This window comes from Atractosteus spatula, chromosome 6 (genome assembly GCF_055471065.1).
Source record: "Atractosteus spatula isolate fAtrSpa1 chromosome 6, fAtrSpa1.hap1, whole genome shotgun sequence".
NCBI classification, from domain to species: domain Eukaryota; kingdom Metazoa; phylum Chordata; class Actinopteri; order Semionotiformes; family Lepisosteidae; genus Atractosteus; species Atractosteus spatula.
The window spans coordinates 4,081,836-4,105,900 of NC_142711.1; the positions used below are offsets into that span (position 1 = coordinate 4,081,836).

General features: G+C 47.1%; 1 protein-coding gene across 5 annotated transcripts; it reads left to right on the top strand.

The window, feature by feature from the left end:
- Nucleotides 1-34: 34 nt before the first annotated feature.
- Nucleotides 35-23,262, top strand: ppp4r1 (protein phosphatase 4, regulatory subunit 1). 5 transcript variants are annotated; one of them, XM_088918363.1, is made up of 20 exons: nucleotides 35-160; nucleotides 358-402; nucleotides 1,954-2,089; nucleotides 2,575-2,681; nucleotides 5,988-6,130; nucleotides 6,761-6,907; nucleotides 7,312-7,419; nucleotides 8,062-8,127; nucleotides 8,923-9,081; nucleotides 11,029-11,162; nucleotides 12,759-13,321; nucleotides 16,828-17,000; nucleotides 17,739-17,834; nucleotides 18,369-18,554; nucleotides 19,028-19,189; nucleotides 19,644-19,744; nucleotides 20,017-20,137; nucleotides 20,486-20,614; nucleotides 21,430-21,571; nucleotides 22,187-23,262. In XM_088918363.1, the coding sequence occupies exons 1-20, from the start codon at nucleotides 154-156 to the stop codon at nucleotides 22,348-22,350; spliced, it is 2,889 nt and encodes a 962-aa protein (XP_088774489.1). In that variant the 5' UTR covers nucleotides 35-153; the 3' UTR covers nucleotides 22,351-23,262. The 5 variants fall into 5 exon arrangements, with proteins under 5 accessions (XP_088774489.1, XP_088774490.1, XP_088774487.1 ...); XM_088918364.1 differs by having other exon boundaries at nucleotides 2,005-2,089; XM_088918361.1 differs by lacking the exons at nucleotides 35-160; nucleotides 358-402 and adding an exon at nucleotides 410-1,090.
- The last annotated feature ends 803 nt before the right edge of the window (nucleotides 23,263-24,065 follow it).

Consider the following 24,065-nt stretch of genomic DNA (forward strand, 5'->3'; position numbering starts at 1 on the left):
AGGGCGCCGTGCTTTCCGCCGCGCCGCTGAAAGCCCTCCGTCCACCCATCTCTCTCTCTCCGGCTGCGCCGCTCTCCTCTTCCCCCTCGCCGCCTGCTTCTCCGGTTGTTGCCTCAGCTACTGAGGCCACTTTAAATGTAGCACCAGGACAAGATGGCGGGTACGTACCGCTCCGGCTCCCCTTCCGAGCCTGGCCCCCCTACCCCCCTGTCTTTTTTAGACCCTCGCCGTCCCGCCAGCGGCGGTCTCTCCTGCCGTCGCTCCCCCGTTTCTGGAGCCGTGCTCGCCGGGCGGAGGGGGCTGCCGGGCCGGCGGCTGACCTCCCTCTCTCTCTCTCTCTCGTCTTGTCTTTCGCAGATTTGTCCTTGCTCCAGGGAGATTCGCAGGAGGAGATAGACGGATGTAAGTTTCCGTGTGTGTGTGTTTGTGCAATAGAGAGAGAGAGAAAGAAAGAGAGTGCTGTTTTTTTTTTAATTTCCTCCCCCCGTAACTTTCTCGCCGCGACCGAGTGCGGTGGTGGTGGTGATGATGATGATGATGATGATGATGATACATGGTGGTGTGTTGTTGGAGGAGCTCCCGGCTGGTCTGCGGGGCCTAGGGAGTTAGCATCCGGAAACCAGCCCTCCTTTTACGAAAACAAAAGCAAAGCGCAAAAAAAAAAAAGTTTTTGGAGCGTCTCGTTTTGGGCTGCCCCGGTGGGGCATGTTTTTTTTGGGGGGTGGAGACGCGCGTTACCCATTTTATTTGGGTTTCCTGAAGAAAGAGAGCAGGCGAGCGAGCAAGCAGAGGAGGGAGGAAGGAAGGAAGGAAGGGAGACACGGGTTCAAGCCTGCGGCTGCGAGGGTTTGTCGCCCCAAAAAGACGTGGAGGGGAAAGAAAACGTATGAAAACAGCCACCCTGGAAGTTTGTTTGCAAGAGGAGTCTCGCCGGGGAGGAGAAACTGTAGCCCCAGACTGAAAAGGGGGCGACGCACGGAGACTCCCAGCCGGCGGTCCATGTGGACCCTCCTGCATCGCAAAAGTCACGACGGTACCGGCACCCCACCCGGGCCGCCTCACTGGGGGGCTGAAGGGCAGCGGCGTGTCGGTGGGTTTTGCTGGGCGATTTCAGACCCCTCGCAGCTGACTGACGTTCAGCAGCGAGACGTTGCCACTGGGGTCGGGCAAAGTGGCTGTTGCACTTCGCGAGTGAATTGCTGGCTTTTCGTGTGTGACGAGTTTCTTTTTTGTGTGTGTGTGTGGGTTGGCCAGTGGTGCCCGAAGAAGTGCTGGTGGTTGAAGGTAACTTGTGGTGGTGGTAGCAGCGAAGGGGAGTGTGTTGCACCCTGGCAGGGATGTTGTAATCCGTCGTCCATCGGTACTGTGGAACTGAGCAGGCTTCACAAACAAAACACGCCCCTCCTCACGGCTATTTCGTTTCGATCCATACATGGAAGTATTTAACCTCTTCACCGCCAGGTTTCGTACATTGGATGGAAAGTTTTCCTTTGTTTAGCATCTACTTACCTATTAATGAAAGTTAAAGTAAGTACTCAACTTTTAGATACATCGGTAAAAGAATTTTAAGAACACACACATCTGGAGCAGGTTTCTGTCTTTTGAAGTATCATGGAGACTAGATTCGCCCTCACCAGTTACTAAAGAACTCGCACGTTAACTGTTGCAGTTGAAAAGGATGTTACGATGGAAGTTAGTTGTTGGAAAACTGTGCTGCTGCCAGCAACTGTAACAAATTCCATTAACAGTTTTCTCCTTGTTAATCCACGCACTTTATAAAAGCATAACATCATGGCACTGAAGTATTATGGTTTTGTTTGAAGTTTCTTTTGTATATAGTTACAGCTTCTATGCATACAAGAAAAAAGTTCACTGATGTAAGAATCATTGATTTTCTGATAAATGTTTGCCTGCTTTATGATTGTAAGCCTGTATTTCCAATGTTTCTGATAGTTGGTGTGGATGACTACAGCTCAGAGTCTGATGTCATTATTATACCTTCAGCCCTGGACTTTGTTTCTCAAGATGAGATGCTGACACCTTTAGGAAGACTGGATAAATACGTTGCAAGCGAAAACATTTTTAACAGGTATGCCAGAGGCCAGACAACGTTTTTCTTTTTAGCCTGTGACTTATAAATTCGAATTAAAATATGATTAGTGCTGCCTCATTCTGTTCCCTCAGACTGTTGCTGAATCGTATTTCATTTATTGTGTTTTGGAAACTTGTCCATTCCCTGTTGTCTGAAGTCCAGGCAAACCTCTGGGCTTTTTACATATTTTTTTTCCACCTTTGCAACTTACTAATCTAATCAGTCTTGCTCCTTTTCATTCTTTGCATGTATGATTTTGTGTATTGTTTCAACGTGAAGTAAAGACGGGTGCCGAGTCGTTTCTGTGACCGGTCCCCTGGAGATCCCTGCGTACTGCTGTGCTGGAGAGAGAGAGGGTGAAAGAACAGAGCTACCGAAGCCCCCGGACACCGCAGTGCTGCCGCGCTTGTGCTGGTGTAGTGGCCTGAGCTGTCGGCCGAGTGGAACCAGTTGGTATGATGTGTCATTTTTGGTTTCTCCAGACAAATGGTGGCCCGAAGTTTGCTGGACACTTTGAAGGCAGTCAGCGAGGATGAAAGGGACTGCATCGCTGTGCTGGAGAGAGTGAGCCGGCTGGCAGAGGATTCAGGTAGGCCCCCGATTCTTCTCCGTCTTGGCAGGGGGAGTCCGAGCAGTAATAGATCACCTTCGTTCACGCGGTCCTCCCTTCTCTACCGTGCTTGTCCTGGGCTCACTCCCATGTGTCGCCCACTTGTTGTGATTCTTACAGCTTTGCATTTTAATCTCATGATGTGGTTAAATTAGAATTGCTTATAATAGGGTTATACATGTGAGATTAGTTTCATGGCTGTTAAACTTTTTTGTATATTGAATGGTTGTCAATCCTTTTCTTGGTTAATAAATTCTAAATACCCTTGAGTAGTGTGGTTTCCTGATTCAGTGGTCTGTAGCAGTTAGGTAGTGTCTATAATCCTGCTGGTTTACTGGTGTGGTGCTGCTCACAAGCAAAGATTCTGAAGTGTAGGTAACGTTCACTTGATTAAAAGGCCAAGGGCAGTGAAATACTAGACCTCTTAATTAATCCAGTTTTGGGCCTCCTGCTGTCTGACACGTTTGAGTGGATTAAAGGATCCACTGTTTCAGCAGTGCAGTTCTTCCACATGGATGCAAGCTCGTATTGTTTGCACAGTTCCAAAAGGTTAGGATTGTTTATATTTTAGGTTGTCTCGTGGTGCCCATAACATGCATGAGGGTTAAAAATGAACTAGTTTTAAAACAGCTTCTGCCTTTTATCTCAGAAAATCCCAGTGACTTTTTGATCTTTGCTCTAGCAAGCAATACACACTGTATTTACAACAGGGGTGCAAAACGTTGGTCTGCAGTGCAGAAATATATTGAAGCCTGTCTGTCTTTGTATATTTTAAGTTGTTTTGGTTGCATATTCACACTTGTATGAAAATGAAGATCACAGATGGGTTTATAACTGAATATGGTTGCCATTGCATGGTAAATAATGCAGGCCAGATATAAACCTGACAAAGATCCTTAGGCCTCTGGTAAAGCTCAAGATTTAAACTATTAATCACTTGGTGTAGTGGTAGACCCACAACTACAGCTAGGAGACTGACTTGTTGTTTCCTATTATTTATGTTTAGAGAAGGAAATTGGTCTTTGTTGAATAGTTTAAGGGGATGAAAGACAATTACAGTATGTTGACGCTATAGTACTTGTAAGGACGTTGTATCAATAATATCAATGTAATCGGTGTCAAGAGCTTAAGCAGATACACCACGATACTAAAAGTTTTGTACTGTACAGTTTGCCTTGCGCACATACTCGGCTCTGCATTTCGTGCACTGTGGAAAGTGTCAACGTGTCGTGGCATGCTTTTATTGTCTTGGCAGACAGAAATGCTTCTTTTTTTTTCCAGCTTGGGTCCATGACACAGTGGAGAACCCCACCCCTAGATTAATCATACGGGAGTTTACTTCCATGTTACACATGCCGCAGTTGTGCGAGGAAAGCTTATTCGTGTCTGCTGTTGAGTCAAAAGACACTCGCGATCGGCTTTCCTTCTGGAGGCTCAGATCTGTCACAGCGGGTGCCTGCTGCCCGGAGAAGTTCTGTCTTTTCCAGATCCTCCTAGCCAGCTGGCTGCACGTATTCGTGATTTCTGAAAAGCTCTGGTGCGTAGTTTGATCTTTAAAAACTCTAAAGCAAACACCAGTGTTTTAATCTCTGTATTTTAAAATCAAACGCCCTGAAATAGTAAGTGTAGATACAATCGAGAGACCTGGTCAAATGGCAATTGCTTGACTCGGATACGATCGCATCACAGTTAGTAGCGGGACCCCTGAGTGACTCTGGCAGTAAGCACAGGTTGTGTGTAACTGTCATGGGCTAGAGCCTGGGTCTTGTTGCTAGGCAGGTGCAATCACGATTCGTCAAGCCGTGAAGCCCTTGGTCGGAGGCTCTCTTGGCTTTCTCCAATTACGGTGCCCCCCTGGGCACTTGCATGTTGGTGTACATTGAGCAGGGCTGAAGACCTGTGGCCAGGCCACCCCTCTGTGACCATGATAGGAGACTCCTGCTCTTGAGGCCTGTACAGCATCTGGTTCTCCCAATATGGTCGTTCTGGTGGTGATGCTGCCATCGCTGGTCTTTTCACGAAGTGTGGACTTCTTTGTCCTTTTTCCAAGCTCTCCTTTCGTTTGGAAGCATCGCCACAGTTGGGGACAAGAAAAGGTTCATTCCATTTTATAGGATAAAGACCATGCCTGATGCAGCCAGCAGCTGGAATTACAGCGGTTAGGTTTGGAGATGGCAAGTGTCCCTGACTCAGATACACCTTCGTTCTTGAAACAAGGCTTACAGCGAATGTCGAATGCTTCCTTTGCAGGACTGCGTTCTTCATAGCGTCCAGTTCGGAGGTGAATTGCGTCATTTCTTTGCGCTCTATACCGTAATGCAGATGTTTGGGCGATTCAGTGGTGCTTTCTTCTTGCTTTTTACAGGGCTTTCGACATCCCCAGACTCTCGTATCCACCCTCGTGATTCACTGTGGGTTGGAAGCAGTCATGGCTCTGCTCCAGGCTGATGTCTCCTAAAGCATATTTCTTGATTCCACAGTTTCAGCGGTTATTTTTTATCCTCCGTTCAGTTAAGCTCATTTCAAGGACTTGTGCGTTGTTCTCAATAGGGGTGCCAGCTCCTGTTTTTTGTAATTTTCCACTTAGATCTTGATATGCTAGGAACCAGGATGGTGCGTTGTACGTGAGGTGTAAGGTGACATTTCTGCAAGGCACAGAGCCCTTCTCTGGCAATCTAAAGAAATGGGATGTTAAGCTGTAGATGTGGCAATGCTGTGGTATGTGGTGGCCTCACACAGTGTTGTAAACATGAGTATAACACATCACAGGGTGGTGTAACAGCTAAAACAATATCACGTAAAAATAATTCACTCCTCTCCGTGCTGCGATATAAATTTGGCACAGTTGTGTTTCTGCTTCTTTGTTGGCCTGACGTAATGGAATGAATTCTGGGGAGGCGGCGATACGATGACATTGCTTCTTGGCCCACCGTGCAATTGTGGGAATTCATCCTGAAATACGTCCCAAAGACTTGAACTGGCTGATGTTCCAGCTGTCTTTCCAGTGTGCGTACCAACGGCGCTGGTGTGTTTTTGCGGTTGTTTTTGGCGACAGGGGTAAAAGGCAGATGATAGGTTCTGAGTTGGCTCCGTGCAAGAATTCTGTGCATAAATGGGGAATGTTTGCGATCTGCATGTTGGCTGAGAAATGCTTGCTGTAAAAGTACTGGGATTTTAATTTTGATACACGTATTTATAAATACGCGTCGTGTTCTTCGTCACACGCGGTCTCTCTTTCGGGTTGTGACTTCTTGAGTGTGAAATGCATGTTGGAATTTATTTCAGAGCCCACGGTCCGAGCGGAGCTCATGGAGCAGGTTCCTCATATTGCGATCTTCTGCCAAGAGAACAGGCCTTCCATTCCGTTTGCTTTCTCTAAATACCTGCTGCCTATCGTGGTGAGATACCTCGCTGACCAGAACAACCAGGTAAGAGATCCCACCTCAGTCGGCACATGACGACGTGCAGCTTAACCGACAAGGATGACCAGTACAGTGTTGTCACTCCTATCTGCCCTACTCTATGCTCTTTAAAAATCGAATATTCTAACCCATTTTGCTTGAAAACATCCCTAGGAGACCAGATTTTAATGGCTTATGGAGCCTTTATAACATTGAGTATGTAAGTGTGGGGGGGGGGGTGGAGCAATTTTGCTAATTTTTAATGAGGAGAACTCATTTATTCAAATTGAAAGGTTTTCTTCACTCACTGGAAACAATAATGTTTAGGTCATCGCTTCTTGCTTCAGTAGGAAATAGCAGGTACAATTCTTTGCACCTGCATGAAAGACAGCGCTCCCTCCCGGTGCTTTGTTAAACGATATGAATCGGGGAATTTTACACGTGCTGTTGTTGTATCGATGCATCCATACGGTTTTTTTATGCTGATATGTTTTGAATTCCTATGTGAAACTGGTTAAGCACGTTAGCTCCAGAGCATGGAGCTGAGGGACCAAGCTCGTCCTCTCAGCCTGCACCTTTCGCCCGTGAATTGTCTGTGACGGTTTCAGCGTCGTCTCGCGTCTCCTGCCTCTCATGCCCCCCGCCCTGCCGCTGCAGGTTCGGAAGACCAGTCAGGCCGCCCTCCTGGTGCTGCTGGAGCAGGAGCTCATCGAGAGGGACGACGTCGAGACCAAAGTGTGCCCGGTCCTCGTGGACCTCACCGCCCCCGACAGCAACGACGATGTCAAAACAGAAGCCATGGCGGTGAGTGGCTCCGCCCGGTGGTTGGGCGTCAGATGACTTCCTTGATTCCGTCATGTGACGCCCCCCCTCAGGTCATTGAGCCGATTGGGGTTTTATTAGTCCCAGGGTGCGAGAGTGTGTGTCTGCTCTGCGATGGGGGTAACGTCCCGTGCAGGGTGTACCCCACAAGCACTCTGCAACCCTGCATTGGATAAGCGGTTAGCACATGGAAGGATAGTGCCAGGGTGTGGTATACAAAAGCATTTGATCAAGTTGTAAATGGCTTTTTTTCAGATATTTCAGACATCCTTGAATATCTGTGGTTTCTGAACTGCACTGATTACATGTGAACTGAAGTGGGCTTCCTAAAACTGCCCCCTCTACAGCTGCTTTTGTGAATCGGCCCCCCTCTTCTCCTTCCTTAGATCATCTGTAAAATGGCGCCGATGGTGGGCAAGGACATCACCGAGCGGCTCTTCCTTCCGCGCTTCTGCGAGATGTGCTGCGACTGCAGGATGTTTCACGTCAGAAAGGTCGGTGTGCTGTTACATATCGAACCGCCATATCGAAAGCCGCGTGGCAAAACAACGAATCGAGGCCCTTTCAGGATAAAGGCCACGCTGCCACTCTTGTACTGCAAAGCCCAAGCAAGAATCGCCTGCGATGCCAGCGCTGAAAGTCAAAATGCGGGTTTCAGAGTTTTGCCTTGCTGATGCTGGGTGTTGAATAAGCTCTCTCGGCTGTTCGAGACTGTTCATTCACATGCTTCTTGAGAGTTGGACCACCGACGGTCGGGATATCACGTCGTCGTGTTTTGCCCGGTTTTGTTGTTCCTTGCCCTTGTTCTTGTGAAATAGTCAAAATGTTTTAAATTTTGAGAGTTTCAAAGTGAGGTCACGCCTGCTGACTTTGTGCAATCCCCCCACCATGAGCTGCACCGGTAATGTTCACGGTGCGGTGCTTCGCTGGGACCCGGAGACTGTTCTTGTCCGAGCCTGGCGCTTGAGGCAATTGCAGTTCAGGTCCGCTCTCTCCTTGGGTGAATTGAGCCTGGTGAAGGGCAGCCTCTTTGTTAGGGCAGTGTTGTTTTGAGCGTGCCTCGCTCACCATAGTGCATCGCTGAATGCGGTGTGCTGGGTACTGCCTCTAAGGCCTTCTGGTTTTGTTTTTGCCAGGTCTGTGCGGCCAATTTTGGAGACATCTGCAGTGTGGTGGGCCGAGAAGCAACCGAGGAGCTGCTGGTAGGTGCGGGTTTCAGACTGACTGCTGAAGAGGAGTGGAGTGCGTTAGTGTAGAGATGAAGACTTAACGCTTGGATGGGAAAACATTCTTTCCTATATGGTTTATAATGTTATATAGGTTTTTCTTATTATTTTTTCTTAATATTGTGAAAGGCTGATTTTCTTATAACTGAAAATCTTTAGAACATAGAGTGGCGTAGAGCATGTTTGTTTTGCCATCGTGTGTTTTCGAGGGCATATAACTCACCCATATTGGCATTGTGGAGGAGTGAGGTGCATAAGAAGCAATATTTTTTTTGAACGCAGAACGGGGTAAATGGCGGTACTGGTACAGGCACGCAGGTTTTGTCATCCTGTGTGCATGTCCTGGCAATCGGTTTCGAGACGGCACACGAAAGGCCAAGTTGCAACGCAGTGTTTCCATATCTCACGACAAAGAAGAAATTGCACAAAGCCCTCGGAGCGCACCAGTGTATTTTTTTTCCTGTTACTTAATGTTTCCTGGTCTGGCCAGCATGGTGAGTCAAGGCCTGTTTCCTCATTGAGGAAGCCTTCTTTCCCCTGTGAGGCTGGAAGGGGTTGGGGGTTCATGGTATTGTCATCGGCAGTGTGCCGTGTTGCCTGTTGCCAGTAGTCGGAGGGCTGTTCGCCCCCCCCCAGGTAAGACGAAGCCTGTCGGGGGCAGGCCGTGCTGTGGACGCCGGCTGCCGGGGAAGGAGCCCGACGGGGGGACAGAAAAGAAGGTGTCTTGCTCCGGGCCTGAGTGCTGTTTTGCTCTCTGCTCTTCCTGCCCAGCTTCCCAGGTTTTTCCAGCTCTGCTCGGATAACGTCTGGGGGGTGCGGAAGGCCTGTGCCGAGTGCTTCATGACTGTTTCCTCTGCCACGTCTCAGGAAGTCCGCAGGACAAAGCTCTCTTCCCTCTTCATCAACCTCATCAGTGACCCTTCCCGATGGGTGAGAAGAAGCCTTCTGTTTCTTTCGCTTTCGGAAAACAATGTCAGTGGCCTTTCTCAGGTTCACTGTGGTTTAAGCAGTTTTCATGCTATTTTTTTTGCCTTAAGCGGCACGACATCTTTAAAGGGTTGTTATGCGGATGACGGTTTGCAAAGCTGCTTGTTTACCGAAGTCCTGACTTCCCATAGCTCGGTAGTATAAAAAGCTCCAAAGCCACAGTCATGAGCTGGACTTGGCAGAATATAAACTCTTGCCCCACCCATTATTGTATTATAGATACACTGAAAGGTGTGGTCACGTGTTTAATGCAAAGCTAGGCAAAGGAACTATTCAGGTCCTGCCGGAATCTCTAGTTACAACTCTTCAGTGCACAGGTTAGAAGTTAGTGGGACACCGAATGGGTTTATTTATGGTCCAGGTCATTAAGTGTATAAGCTGTGATGGATTGTGCAGGATCCTTGCTTCATCTGCTTGTAATTGTTTAATCTCAGTTTTACTCATGAGTGATTATCCATCGATAGTGTTTCAGTCGCCCTGCCTAAGCAGTATTGCTGTGGTCTAGGAGAGCTTGAATTGGTTACTGGTTTGGGAGCTGCCTTGTTTTTTAGGCTGCCCTCCATTTACGATACGCAGGGTGGAAGTTAGCACCTGCAAACCTGTGAATCACAAGTGCTGTAGGCTGCAGTAATGTTTAATTTTCCGTGCTTCCAGTCGGTACTTGAACTAAAAAAATCACAAGGGGGAACTGTGCGTAGTGAAAAAATTCGTTACCCTTTTGACCCAGAAGGGGAAATTAAGGGGTACATCTCTGTGTTAAAGTGGGCTGTGTCTTGCATTTTTTTGTTCTTCTTTTTAACCAGAATCGGTCCTCCTTTTGTCCCCTATGAGTTTGAGCATTGCTACCCATGTAGCAAAAACAACACAGCCAAGAGGAAACATCGCTCTTTTCAGCTTCAAGAAGAGCAGCTGGCCAGACTGGGTGTAGTGCAAACTCTGCCTCTTAACCCTCTTGGCCTGACTAATTAGACCATAGTAGAACACGCAGCAGGCTACCGTTTTGTGCCCTCTGCGGATACCAATTTAATCTGTTAGATTGTATTTACTGGCTTTTTTAAAACCAGGAGCAGAGGATGACTTACACCCAGTGACTGTTTCTTGTTTTGTGCAAGCGAGCACAGTCCACACAGAGAGGGATCCTCAGAAGAGCAGCTTTCAGCTGTGTGGAAGCAAATGCGGGGCTTTGTCCTCCATCCTCAATATTCACTAGTAGGAGCAGAGGTATATCTGGAAGTATTGATGGTACTTGATTTTGAAATATTTGTTTTTTTGTTACTGGAATGCTGAATGCATATGGCTGTTCAAAAGCTGCCTTTATTCTAAAGCATTAAAGAGGAGTCTGAGTTGATGAGCTTGTTTTAGTGTTTGTCAGTTGCAAATGAACAGCATGTTAGTATGTTTAAAAGGTGCTCTTTGGTAACAATATTTCCTTTCTTGATGTATAGTGAGCTTTGTATAAAGATCATTTTGAAGTGATTCTGAAGAACTTGCTTCTGCAAAATAGTCACCTGGTGGAGATGATTTGCCATGATTGGAAGGGGAGTTACCTAGTAGTTTCCTTTATTTTCATCTGGTTTCGTTTGCAGACCTCGGTCCATTTTTTGTTCGATTTGCAGCACATTCTGTAAAAATTCTGGGATTCCCAAAAGCTGTGTTTAACACGCATCGTGGCAGTTTTAGTTTACTCGGGTGCCTGTGAAAATGAGCCACCAGAAGCGTGTGAGCGTGCTGGGGTTTGCTGCCCGTTGAGAAGGAGGTGTTGCGTGGGCAGCGCCAGGCTGGTCCTGGAGTCCCGCGCGACCTGGAGGTCTTGCTCTCGTTCCTGCGTGCGATTCTTCTTGTGGGCTTTGGGGGGGAGATGCTGACGCGAGCTCCCACTTTTCCTTGCAGGTGCGGCAGGCTGCCTTTCAGTCCCTTGGTCAGTTCATCTCGACGTTCGCCAGCCCCTCCAGCTCAGGCCACTGTTTCAAAGAGGAGGATGAGGGCGCCCAGGAAGGGTGCCGCTGCACGCCGCCCCAGAGCAGGTACCCCTCGGCCTCGTCGCGCCGGGTCCCTCGGCCGGCCCGGCTGGAGTCGGCCACGTTTTCCCACCCGTCTTGCCCCTCCTCTGTCCTCCCAAAGGGCCTTCATTGCCTTTTAAATTCTTTAAAATATTGTATTTTTTTATTTGAAAAAATCTAGAAAAAGATAAGAAAAGCCTGGGTTTTGGGGGGGGGTAAAAACCCTACAGAACAGAGGAGATAGGTTGGCTGTGTTGGAAGCAGACAAGAGGAAAAGGCTTTGTCTCTCGGTGTAAGAACATGAGAGAGGTTGCGAAGGCGAAGAGGCCGTTCAGGCCCCTAGCCCGTTGGGCTATTGTAAATGAATGTGAGGATCTCATCCAGCTGTTGTGTGGAAGAAACCAGAGTGTCGGATTCAATGACCTCGACTGGTTAGTTTGTTCCACACTCCCACAACCCTTGGGGTCTGTTTTAAGTGCACTCCCAACTAAAAAAAAAGGCATCTTTTTTTTTTAAATGATATTTTCTGTTTTTTATATCTTTCCACGTTTGAGCGTGCATGAGAGCTTTGACACCTAGTCACGTTGCTTTAAGACGTTGCTGTGTTCTTTCTTCTCTGCAAGCACGGACCCGAGGTCAAGGCTTGTCCAGTGGCATGCGAAGCCTGTGCTGGTGTGCTAGCCAGGCCCCGCATCGAGTAACCTGTCACTTTAGAGTGTGTGAAAGAGACAGTAGGAAAGGGTTTAGCTGCTTCAGCTCTTAAATTTTTAATTGACCTTGCTTGAACAAGGTAATTTAAAACCTCCCTGTTAAATGTCTTGGCATGTCTTGATTTAAGCCGGCTAGTGGGGAAAACACATTTGTTGTAATTGTTGTTCCAAATAAGTTTCCCGATAATGCGTGATGGTGTTGATGATTCCTCATTTTTTAATTAAATAATTACATATGCTGGCTTTTAGTTCAGTCTCCCCAGTTTTTTTAACAGTGATATTTGACTTTATACGTCTTCAGCCTTTTGGCTTCAAAATTAACTGTTTTAATGTTAAGGACAGAACTTTATAAGGTCAGAGAGTTTTAACAGTACCTTCAGTTAGTCTTGATTCGTGTGCTGAAGCAAAAACCAAACCTATCTATAGTGTACCAATACACGATATAATGTGCAAGAAGGATATGACTGTATAAAAAGTTTAAAAGTTTTTTTTTTGCTAAAGGTCAATCACAAACTGCAGATCTGGGGGACAGAGATTAATAGTAATCATAACCATTCTATACAAAACAGATTCAACAGAAAGAACATGTAACTGAAGTTAAATTGATGTGCAGTCCAAGTTCAGAGAGAAAGCTGTACAGCAGCACAACACCACCTATGCCTCAGGCCTGTGTTCTGCACATGCATGTCAGCAAGGTGTTCTGATCCTCCGCACCAGGAACAGTCTGACCTGACATGAGCAGGAAAAACAAAACCGTTCAGACTCGTTTTATACTTCCATATCCTTTTTGGACATGATTGAATAATATCCTTTTCTGCTGTTCCCGAAACGTTAACAACAAAATTGTAAAGCAGGGGGCGGGTTTGTTTAATCGCTCTCTCGGAGGAACTGAAACACGTTTGTGTTGCAGATTTGAAGAGGCCTCAGCGAGCACGGGTGCGGACCCTGCCATGGACAGGCTGTCCCGCGGGGAGGGCGGGGAGAGCACGCCGGAGCCGCGCCGGGACCCCCAGGGCGCCCCCGCTGGTGGGGCTGGGGAGGTTAAGGTCGGCTGCCCGTCGGAGGAGGGCCACGAGCCCTCGGAAACCAGCGCCCAGCGCCAAGGGCAGGGCACAGAGGAAGAGGAGGCGGCGCCCGTGCAGGACCCTCCGGAGCCGCTCTCGCCCGGTGTCGTGGAGCCGGCCGCCAGCGCCAGCAGCGCCGCGCCCCCCGCCGAGGAGCCGGCCCCCCGGGGCAGCGCCATCCCCGAGCAGGAACTGTACAACTCATTCCACTACTGGCGGACCCCCATCCCCCTCCTGGACCTGGACCTGGAGCTGCAGCCGCAGCTGCGGGGGGGCCCGGCGGCCGAGCGGAGGCGGGACCCCCGCAGGCCCGCCGCCGCCCCGCCGGCCCTCACCTCCGCCCGGCGACGGGAGCTGGAGGAGATGATCGAGAACCTGGAGCCGCACACCGACGACCCCGACGTGAAAGGTACGGGCCGGGGCGCGGGGTTGAGGAATGAGGCCGCGGGTCATGGAGGGAGGGAGAGAGCGGTCCTGCCGCTCGTACCAGTCTTGGAAAGCCTTGCCGTTCTGGGGCTGGGCTTCAGGGAGTCATCGGCGGTTTGTCGCTGGAGTCAGATCTGCGGATGGACTGGAATCTGTCATTCAAAATCGGCGATATCCCCCAACTCATGGGCAACAAATAGTATTTAAAACATGTTCCATGGTCACCAACAGAACACGACGAAACATCATTTCAGATGATGGAAGCTTGTCTTTAGAGTGCCGAGAACATGCCAGGCTCAGCTACGAATATTACTCTTAACTGAACAGCTGTCTGCTGGAAGTCTTAACTGGCATGAAGAAAAACTACCACAGATATTCAAACAGGATATGGATTGGAAAGATTCTTTAAATGTATGTCAAGTTTATACGTTTGCTGGCGATGGTTTTTTTTCCCCTGAATTCTTTCAGATTTGTAGTGTGCCTCAAGGCCGTATTGCAAAAATGAATGGGAAGGAATAGTTGAAATAATTACAGGTTTCTGGTTTTGGAGTTCGTCAATACCGTTTAATCACGCTGAGGCTGTGTGGAATGCTAATGGCAAGCAGGCACAGTCAGCGCTCGGGCTCCACGCGGTTTGCCAGCAGCCAAACGATTAATTCCACACAAGTTGCTGGTATGTCTGCCAATTATATATTTTTTTTTATATTAAGAAAAAATCTGAAACTATTAATCGTAATTGTGTTCTTGTTCAAGCAAAATGGTGCCTACTAGTTAGCAATTTTTGTAACAGGGAGACAATATTATGAATAGAGTGTTAACTCTTTTTGTTTGATGCTGTTAGTTCCAGTTACCATAAATATTTATTATTTGTGATTTCAGGTTTTGAATTTGGAAGACTAATTGATAGCCTGATGGATTGATAGATTTGTTTTGTAGCCCGAGTGACTGTATTTGTGTCTGGCTCAGGCTGTTGGCAGCGCGAGGTTTAGCTGCACAGAAGAGACGGGTTTTAACTAGCAAAGCCATGGACTTCCCAGATGGGAACTTCACCACTGCTTGTTTAAAGGAGGGTGAGAACATCTCGGCGGGCTGTGAGGGGGGAAAAAATGCATTTTTGAAAATAGATTTTCAAGTGTTTTTTTCCAGACATGAAGCTAGCTTGAATGCAGCTGGGAGAAGAGGTTGGTCGTGCACCGAGCCACAGTCTGAGAGCTCGGTTATCCGAAGTGGCTAAGGCCTGGTGCGGTGTTTCGGTGATGTGATGTACATGACGTAATTTCTAATCACTTTGTATTCTCATCTCTGCTGCTGCTGCTGGTTTGTACCCAGTGGAGACTCCTATAATTTGTCTCCCCAAATGCCAGCCACCACCTTTGCACGACTGCAGAAGGATCCACTGGCTTCCACAGAGACTTTGCAGTGTTCTGTGAACAAGGCTCTGAATTTCACCACTCTGGTATGGGGCAGTGAGAGCAACAGCAGTTTCATCCAAACAGGGTGATAACCCTAGGGTTGGAGCGATAATTGCTGCCTCAGCCTCAACAGAAAAGTGGTTGTTTTGGCTAGTGCACTGCACGGGGGGAAAAAACAGGCCCATTCACTGTCAACACCGAGAGTTTGAATGTTAGAGTAGTATAGAAGTCTAACTATAATCTAAGGCCGTCGCCAGTAGGTTGTGTAAAAGGCCCAGTTACTTCCCTTATGAAACAGTGTATTGGAAGTCCTACTTAAAACTGCACTGTGATGCAATTAAAGGATTTCCTGTGTGCCCAGCTCGCTCTCCTGGCTAGTTCACAGTTCTTGCTGTGACTTGGTAGGAGAAGCAGGCGTTTAGCAAGCACTTTTGTAGAGTCATGCTAGAAAATGTTTACTTTTTACTATATTTAGTTGTCCCTCTCACTAAATATGGATTTACTTGCCGATGTAAAGGAAATAAGACTAACACAATCATACAGCTTTATCTAAGCACTGGATCAAGAATGAACCTTTAATGGGGAGGTTTTTTCAAAAGGCTTATGAACATCTGAATGGACTATATTGTATATTGTATATGTGTGCTTGAGTAGTTGCTTGTTAGAATTTCCATAAAAGGTGGTTTAGACAGGACCTACTGACTATTTCCTTGGGTTTCCCCACCCGACAGAAGATCCTCCAGTTCAGTTCTTAGAATAGAGGTCAGACTGATGGGTCTACAGGCTTGGCAGGGCATGCTGTTTGTCACGAACCTCCGGTTCTCCTGCTGCATTGCTCTGCTCACAGAGAGTTGTGAGGCTATGTGGACGTTCGTATATTTCAGGAGAATTGCGTATGTTTTGAGTGAAGTGGTCTTCTCCTTCCTTTATCAGCATACATTCGTTTTCATCCTTGTTCATGCTGTGCTGCAATGAAACATAGGCTTTTAAGTCCAATTTGGGTATTTCATATTTCAGCTTTTGGGGGGGGGGGGGGGGGGAATGAAAATTGTAAGTTTGAAAAGATGTCTGTGGTTTCCTGAGGAGTCTACTCTTGTGTAGTAGCTTTGTAGAAAGTGCACAGTGGCCTGATGCAGAACTCTGTTAAACAAGCAGTTCGCGCAACACCATCAATATTTATCTTATTCTTATTTGGAACTTGATCACAATTAAGTTACAATTCCTGTGAATCCCTGAAATTGCAGCGCCTTTAAGCCATATGCTTGCTATTAGTTTTTTCATCTATGTTAAAACATATAAGTTTAGAAACTCACTCTCTGGAGTTCCTGGTATAAATGTATCTTCCGTAAGTGTGCTGTGAGACGTGATTTTCAGTTGGAAGGTGAGGGGGTATTTTTGTGTGGATGGGGATTATCAGTTATTTTCCCTCCCTTAGAGTGTTTCAGGTTTTGACTTCTCATTTCTAAACGTCTTGTGCAACGTACATTTTCTCAAAATTCTGCACCAGAAGTTAGAAGTTTATGTAAGCTACAAAACAAATCTGCTTGAGTTTTGGATTGTACCCTGAGATGCACTGAATGGCCTGTTCTTTTTGCTTCAATTTTTGACCCTGGTACATTAATAGTCCTTTCACGCCCTTTCTTTGCATGAGGTCACTGTGCTGCCTTCATTAAGAAAGGGTCGTATTTTGTTTTTCTGTTTGAGGAAAGAAACTCTTCCTCATCGGGAGCTGTTCTTAGCGATCGCCCTCCAGCAGCGGGGGCTCCTGCCTGAAGAGTGTGCTGGGTTCCTGAAACTGCAGCGTGTTTTTTGGCATGTTGTGTTTTGCAGCGCTGTGCGTAGGGTCATCGTACCTCAGGAGTAACTCGCGAGACTCATCACAACTGGTGTCATCTCTTCCTGCTGGACTTCTGTATAAAATGATTTGTAAAGCAGAAATTAGTATTATAACGTTATTCCTCTCTGCACTGATTTATTCAGGTTCAGGTGCACAAGCGTGTACAAGAGCTGGCAGCTTGTTAAACCAGCAGGGTGGGATCTGCTGCATGCCGATGACGTGTTTTTTTCCTCCCGCCAGCACAAGTGGACGTATTGACTGCCGCCCTGAGGGCCTCGGCGCTGGACTCTCACCAGGAGGACACGGCGCAGGAGCCCCGGGACAGCCGGACAGCGCACAGCGAGGAGGGAGGCAGTGAGGACCCCTTCGCTGTCGACACTGTGCCTTTGATCTGCGACTCAGCAGAAATTGAGGTGACTTGCATGCCGCCAATTCTACAGCTGCAGAGCGCAGAGATGGTTTTCAGTCACCTGGTGCTTATTGAAGCATTTTTATGGTTGCACATCAAAGATGTGCTCTTTTCTGCTTGTGGGAGTAGGCTCCTTGGCCCAGGCTGATCTGGGTTGTAGAGATCCCGTTGGGATACTTCTTGAATGCCTGTGGGAGCTTAGCATCAACAACATGACTTTGCAGATTCCATATAGTCACAATCCGCAGGACAGCATTGCTATTGTTTTATGGCAGAATGTTTTTTGTATCTTTTTTCCAAAAACTGTGCGATTTTCCAAGCCTGTTCCTGATCTCTCAGAATCTTAGCATCCTTGATTTGCAGAGCCTTTGGAAGTGAGGCATTCAAGTAAGATCTGGTTGCTGATGGAAGTGGTGACAGTAGACCAATTGGTTCTGGACGATAAAGTCCAAAGCTGTGTCCCACCGTGGTAGCAGAGGGTATCTCCTGGCACTGGCCAGAAGACTGGCCCAGTGTCCCAGCTCAATCCCAGTCTGGCTCCTCTAAAGTTGATTGGAAAAGTAATGGCCGACTTTCACTTTGCAAGCTGCTGTTTGGTTGGCGGGCTCGTGATCTAGCCCAGGGGGCGTTGCCGCGTGAGACAGCGCACAGTCCCGCGTGAGGCTCTGCTGCAGTCGTTTGATGTCACCACCTCCCACGCCTCCGCCTTCGGTCTTTAATGCGGAAACGTTTTCCCGCTCAGAGCAGAGAGGCCAGCCTCCAGCTCAGCCACGGCGAGGACTCCGAGCTGAGCGACAGCAGCAATAGTCCGGAGGAGGACCGGAAGTCCAAACAGCAGGTACCGGCACCAAGCGCGTCGGCTGGGCTGCAGCAACACAGACTCGATTAACACCGCTTCTCTGTGTCCGCTGTCGTATAAGAGGGTTCGGCCAGCTGTTTGTTTTTTTTTATCAACTTGCTGCTTTCTTAGCAAGTGTCATCTTGAGTTTTGGACATAAACTGTCTCGTTTTCTATTGAATACGAGTCCTGGATACACAGGCATTTGTGCCGAGGCCGGAATGCAAATCCTGTTGATATTGTTAAGCTCCAAGCGACCAACTCGGATATCTTCACTAGCGGTTTCATCACTAGCACTATCACTAGCAGTGCAGACAGTGTGAATATCACAGCTTTGCCTATAAATGATTACAGCACGTAATCTGTTAAAGAATTATTTTTTCAGTGTTCGCTAAAGTCATTTTCTGCCAGGGTGTATAGAAGCTGCAGGAGTGGTCCTGCTGTCGTTGCTGTGCGATGTGAAAGCGTTCTGTTTCTGGGATCCGAGTTGGTAGTGGAAAGGAAATACAAATGATTTGCTTATTTCTGCTGCAGGACGTCGTACCTCAGGCCCTACTGGACCAGTACCTGTCGATGACGGACCCCTCCCGGGCCCAGACGGTCGACACGGAGATCGCCAAGCACTGCGCTTACAGCCTGCCCGGTGTGGCGCTCACCTTGGGCCGGCAGAACTGGCACTGCCTCAGGGACACCTACGAGACCTTGGCCTCTGACATGCAGGTGAATTTGCCTGCGCCTCCGATTCCACCTTTCGCGTCGGTGTCTCGATTCGTGACTCTTCCACATCGACAGCACGCCGGTTGGCTTGCCTTGTTTTTCCCCCCTCATTCCATCAGTTGCATCGTCCTCTCCAGCTCATCTGTGAGTGTTTTATTTTAGTGGGCTGGAGGGAACAAGACCTGGATGACTTTGTCTTGTTAGTGAAGCAGCTGTTCACCGTTTCATGCCTTCGACTGCAGGGTCTACAGAACCCATTTTCCATTGTATTTTTTGTGTGTTGGCCTTTTGCTCGTTTGTCTTGGATGTTACCGTGTTGCCTATTTACTTTTAAACTTCTAGAATGTGTCTGGGTTTCTCACGATCCTTCCCTGTTATCACTTGCTAGTCCTCCTCTCTCCCCTTTAAGACCGTAATGTCGACGCCGCCTGGCCTCGTGTCTTACCCTTGTCACCGAGCTCAGCTCTGTCCCACAGTGGAAGGTGCGCAGGACTCTGGCCTTCTCTATCCATGAACTGGCGGTCATCCTGGGAGACCAGCTCACTGCTGCTGACCTTGTGCCCATCTTCAACAGCTTCCTCAAAGACCTGGATGAAGTCCGAATAGGGGTTCTCAAGCACTTGTATGATTTCCTCAAGGTGAGATCTCCCCACTGCCGCCTCCTGAAGGTTTTTCGTTTTGCGTGTTCGAGTGGTGGTGCTTGTTGAGAGATGATTCTTCACATTAGAAAAACAAGTCCGTGAGCAGAGATTGTAGTAACCCGTGCAACTGCTGTGGATACTAACACCGCATTTTAATATGGTTTCTGAAAAATATTATGAAGCGCAATATGTCTCTGGAAAACAGCTGAAGCCACAGCTTTGTTTAACATCATGCCTCGCGAGCCTTCTGAATTCTTTGTAGAAGCTGGATCGTAGTGCTGGTTCAGTTTGATGGTATTCGTTTGCTGCAAGCTGTTTTGATGAACTGCTGGAGGAGAGATTGGCGTCATTTTTGGCAGAAACGTCTCGTCCTCTGTGCATCACGTGTACTGCTCTGGAGGAACAGGGTGTGCTGAAAGCTGTGCTCTGTGCCGATTCCCCCCCCCCGCAGTTGCTGCACCAAGAGAAGAGGAGAGAATATCTTTACCAGCTGCAGGAGTTCCTGGTCACAGACAACAGCAGAAACTGGCGCTTCCGAGCAGAGCTAGCGGAGTAAGCCTTCCAAATGCAGCTTTCTTGGCAGTTTAACTTTGCAATAAAATTAGTTTTTTGTTTTTTACTCCCATACTCATAATATAGCATCAGTCGTGACGTGGAGAAACATTGCTACACTACCAATCATTTTTGGAGGTTTTCTGTCATTTTAGCTTCTTCATTAAAAATATTTTCTTATGGCCTGTGTTGATTTTGCCAAGCATTTCAGATTTGAGACAGTTTCTGCACACAGTTTCTTTACTGGACGATCTTGTATCTCCCACATCTAGGCAGCTCGTTCTCCTGTTAGAGCTCTACGGTGGGAAGGATGTGTATGACTACCTGCGACCTTTAGCGTTCAATCTGTGTACAGACAGAGTCTCTTCAGTCCGGTGGATTTCCTACAAGCTTGTGAGTGAAATGCAGTGGTCTTCTTGGCAGTGAAACTAAGTTCTTATGCAGTCCAAATATGGCACAAATTGTTTAATTTTGTTTTGACTCTGGGGTTAACCTTTTTGAAAAGTTCACCAATTGTATTGATTTTGAATGTATAGAAAATACTTCCTGTTTTTATATTTATCATTAAACTGTGAAATCTTTTAATTCTGGACTTCTAAATACTGATCAGTGAGTTGAGTTTTCAAATTAGATTGTTGAATATACATAGTGGGCAAACAGCTGTGTAATTTCAGTGTGTGTATTTTAATCACATATTTTGCTCATCCTGAGGTTTTAGTGTAATTTTGTTTTCTGGCGCAGGTGAGTGAGATCATCAGGAAGCTGTCCTCCGATGTGACCTTGCTTGCTGATTTCATGGTGGAGCTTGTCGATAAGTTCTGTCATTCCCCAAAGTGGTCCGGCCGCCAGGCGTTCGCTTTCATCTGCCAGGTAACACGCCTGCCGTACACGTGTTCGCACGGGGACTGGCACGAGTTCCTCCTCGTGTCCTGGGGCCGTGCGATTGCTGAGCGGGAGGTGAAACTGCTGTCTAAGCCAGAGGCCGGCTCTAATTAAGGATGCGATTGCAAAAACAGCAGAGTATGCAAGTCTTGATTAGTCCCTAAAAATCATGCAGTTCACTTGCTGTTTTACTATTCTAGTATTGCAATAATAAAGAATTCCTTACACTTATAAAGTGCTTTTCGGGACACTCCACTCAAAAATCGCTTTACAGGTAATGGGGATCCGCTCCACCACCACCAGTGCGTGACCATAGTGCGCCAGTACGCTCCCCACACACCAGCTCTCGGGGAACAGAGTGATGAGGCCAGTTCAGAGATTATAGAAATCCCTTTTATTACAAATGTAATACCACTCATCTCTTGGGTGTACAGCCTTGCTGCAGGGGGTTGACAATTGGAAGAGCTGCTTTTTTTTTCTGTTTTAGTGTCTTGAGGTGTTTGATGTATCGCTACTAGCAAGATGCTCAGTGACCATACAGCAGCAAACTCCAGATATGCACTTGCTTTCAACGAACCATTCCCTCAGTTAAAATTAACCTGCTGCTCCATCATGAATACGGGTGATTGGCCACCCTAAGCTTTGTTTTAGTGACCCAGCAAGTTGTTAAGTGTGTGGTTCGTGGACGGGTCCCAAGTGGACTTGCAGCATGTCCTGCGTTTCTGAATTTCCCGTCTGCTCGCGGCAGTAGACCGTGGGGCCTCTGTCAGCTGTAGGACTTTCACGCTGTCCTTCCCCTGCAGCTGGTGATTGAGGACGAGTGCGTCTCCATGGAGCAGTTCTCCGAATACCTCCTCCCCCCCCTGCTGCAGCTCGTGTCGGACCCCGTGCCCAACGTGAGGGTTCTCCTGGCCAAAACCCTCAGGCAGACGCTGCTGGAGAAAGGTGAGGCTGCTGGACAGGCGCAGGAGCCTGTTTCTGTGTGAGAGGTATTCACAGCTGTAACCGTTTTTCAGAGCCACATTTTTTGTTGGGATTTTCTCTGTCCTAAATAGGACCACCTTTTGTTTTACTTTTCTAAAAAAAAAAGTTGGTTGCTGTTTTTGTATAGATGAATATGTGGTAAATATTTGTGTGCATCAATTTTATAATTGGTTAAACGGCAGCCCCCAGCTCAGTGATTTTTATCAGAATAAGAATGGCGAGGGACATCACAGCTGATTCCACACACCCACTCCTTTCTCAGTTCATAATGCTCTCATCAGGAAGACGGTATAGGGAACCACACTCAAATAAAAACATACGAAGTCTTTTGTCCCCTCTGCAATGAACGTATGTCAATGTATTCCCCCCCTACTACCTATTTATTTATCCATTTCTTTATGCATCACTGTTGTTGGGATTTCATGGGATGTTATGTGACTTTTATGGGAGAAGCCAAAGACAGATTTCCCCAGAAGTGGACAAAGTATCTATCTGTCTCTGTCAATGCACCCCTTCCTTGTTGCGGTTTTGAACTGTCTGATACCGAGACGTCCCGAACGGTCCTCCCTTTTGCAGAATACTTCGTGCAGTCCGCGAACTCTCACCAGGAGGCCTTGGAGCAGACGCTGGTGGCCCTGCAGATGGACCTGGACAAGGATGTCAAGTACTTCGCCAGTGTGCTCCCCGGCACCACGCGCACCAACGACGACGCCATGAGCACAGCGTCTTCCACCTACTGAGGCCTCGCCCCCCCCCGGGGCCGCAGAGGGCGAGGGGAGATGGACTGGCCCCTCCCTGCCCTCGAGGCAGCAGAGCAAGGAGCTGTACGATCACCTCACTCCCGAGTCCCCAGCGACAGCAGGCACTACAGCAGCGGAACCACTTCGGAATGACTGAGAACACGCCTGGAGGACCTCTCACAGACCTCTGAGCTCCGCAGCTTTTTTTTAAAAAAAAGCAAACCAGAACCATCTTTTCTTAACGTTTTGCCACAGAAGCCTTAAAAGAGTCTTCCTTAATTGAGGAAATACTTGAATGTCTGGAGCCATTTCAAGGATAGAGGGAATTCAGTTTCTCAGATCATTCCTCTATTCTTTTTATTCAATCCTTTCTTTTGTCGTAGCAGAAGCCAGTATGACAAAGCTTTATTGAACCACATAGCAAGAAAGCTGTGTCTAACTTAATGTTTAAAGTGTAGGGTTTTTATACTGTGTAAAGTTGTCATATGCTGCAAAAATTGTTCTATGTACTGTCACAACCTTCGGTGTGAACTCGTTGCTTGGTAATGAAGCACGATTATCTTAAGGGCTCCGTGCTACAGTGTTTTTAAAGTAGTGCAGCACATTGTTGTACCCATGTACAGAACCTCTTGGCCACCTGGGGTCCTGCTCTCATGACAAGAACAATATTGTATTTTTTATTATGCTGGCCATTTTGTGGAGTAAATAAAAAGAAAAAGGTTAGCACATGTACTTGAAGTCAGGTATTTTAACTTGATACTGATATACTGCACCTTCTTTTGCTTTTCCTAAGGGTTATTCTCACGCTTTGTACATATCTTTGGCCAACCTTTTTCTCCCCATTTTGGTCTATGATCATGTTCAATTGTGATGCCTTTCTTTACCTGTCCAAAATAAATCATAATGCAAACACTGCTGCTTTTCTGTTACTTAAAATAGGATGGTGCATTACTCCCTTCCTCAAGAGACCCATCCTTAAGTTTTAAATCCGGAAAAGGTGGAATCAAATTAGTAAAATCATAAGATTCTAACTAGTTCAGAGTAGCTTCAAAGATGTTAATCCAAACTTGAAAATGCAAATAATCATGCTGTAGTGTAATAAAATGAAATCCTGACCAAACCTGTTCTGCAGTTTTAGCAATCAATTATCTGTTCAGAGTGTCTTGGTGGGTTTTCTAAAAAATCAGGTGGAACTCGCCACATTTCACTTTACATGGGAGTAAGTTAGAAAAAATTATTTTTACTGTTCTTTTTCTAAATCCAGAAATCCAGTTCTCTGGTGTTGTTACTGAAGTACAAGGAACCTAGATGGTATTAAACTCCAAGACATAAGTCTGAGGTAGTGACTAAGCACTTTGTTGCCTATACAAGGAAGCTCACTAGAATGACCCATACCCACTCTTGAAATTACCAGCAATTACTGTGCAAATGGTTCAGTAGTGTTGTGGCCCAATATTTTCTTAAAAGAAAAATGACACCATGCAACCATTTTTTTTAAGAGTACTTTATGAAATTATTCTCTACTAGCTGCATACAGTATGACAAGAGTGAAACGAGGAGCCACAACCCACTGGCTTCAAAATAAATTATTTTTATCGTAACCGTTTTGACATCAGCCATTATATTCAATGATAAACTAAAATATGCATATTATCCCCAAAACAGATCAGAGAATGTTTTAGCAATCTAAATGTAAAAATACCAAGTCGATATAC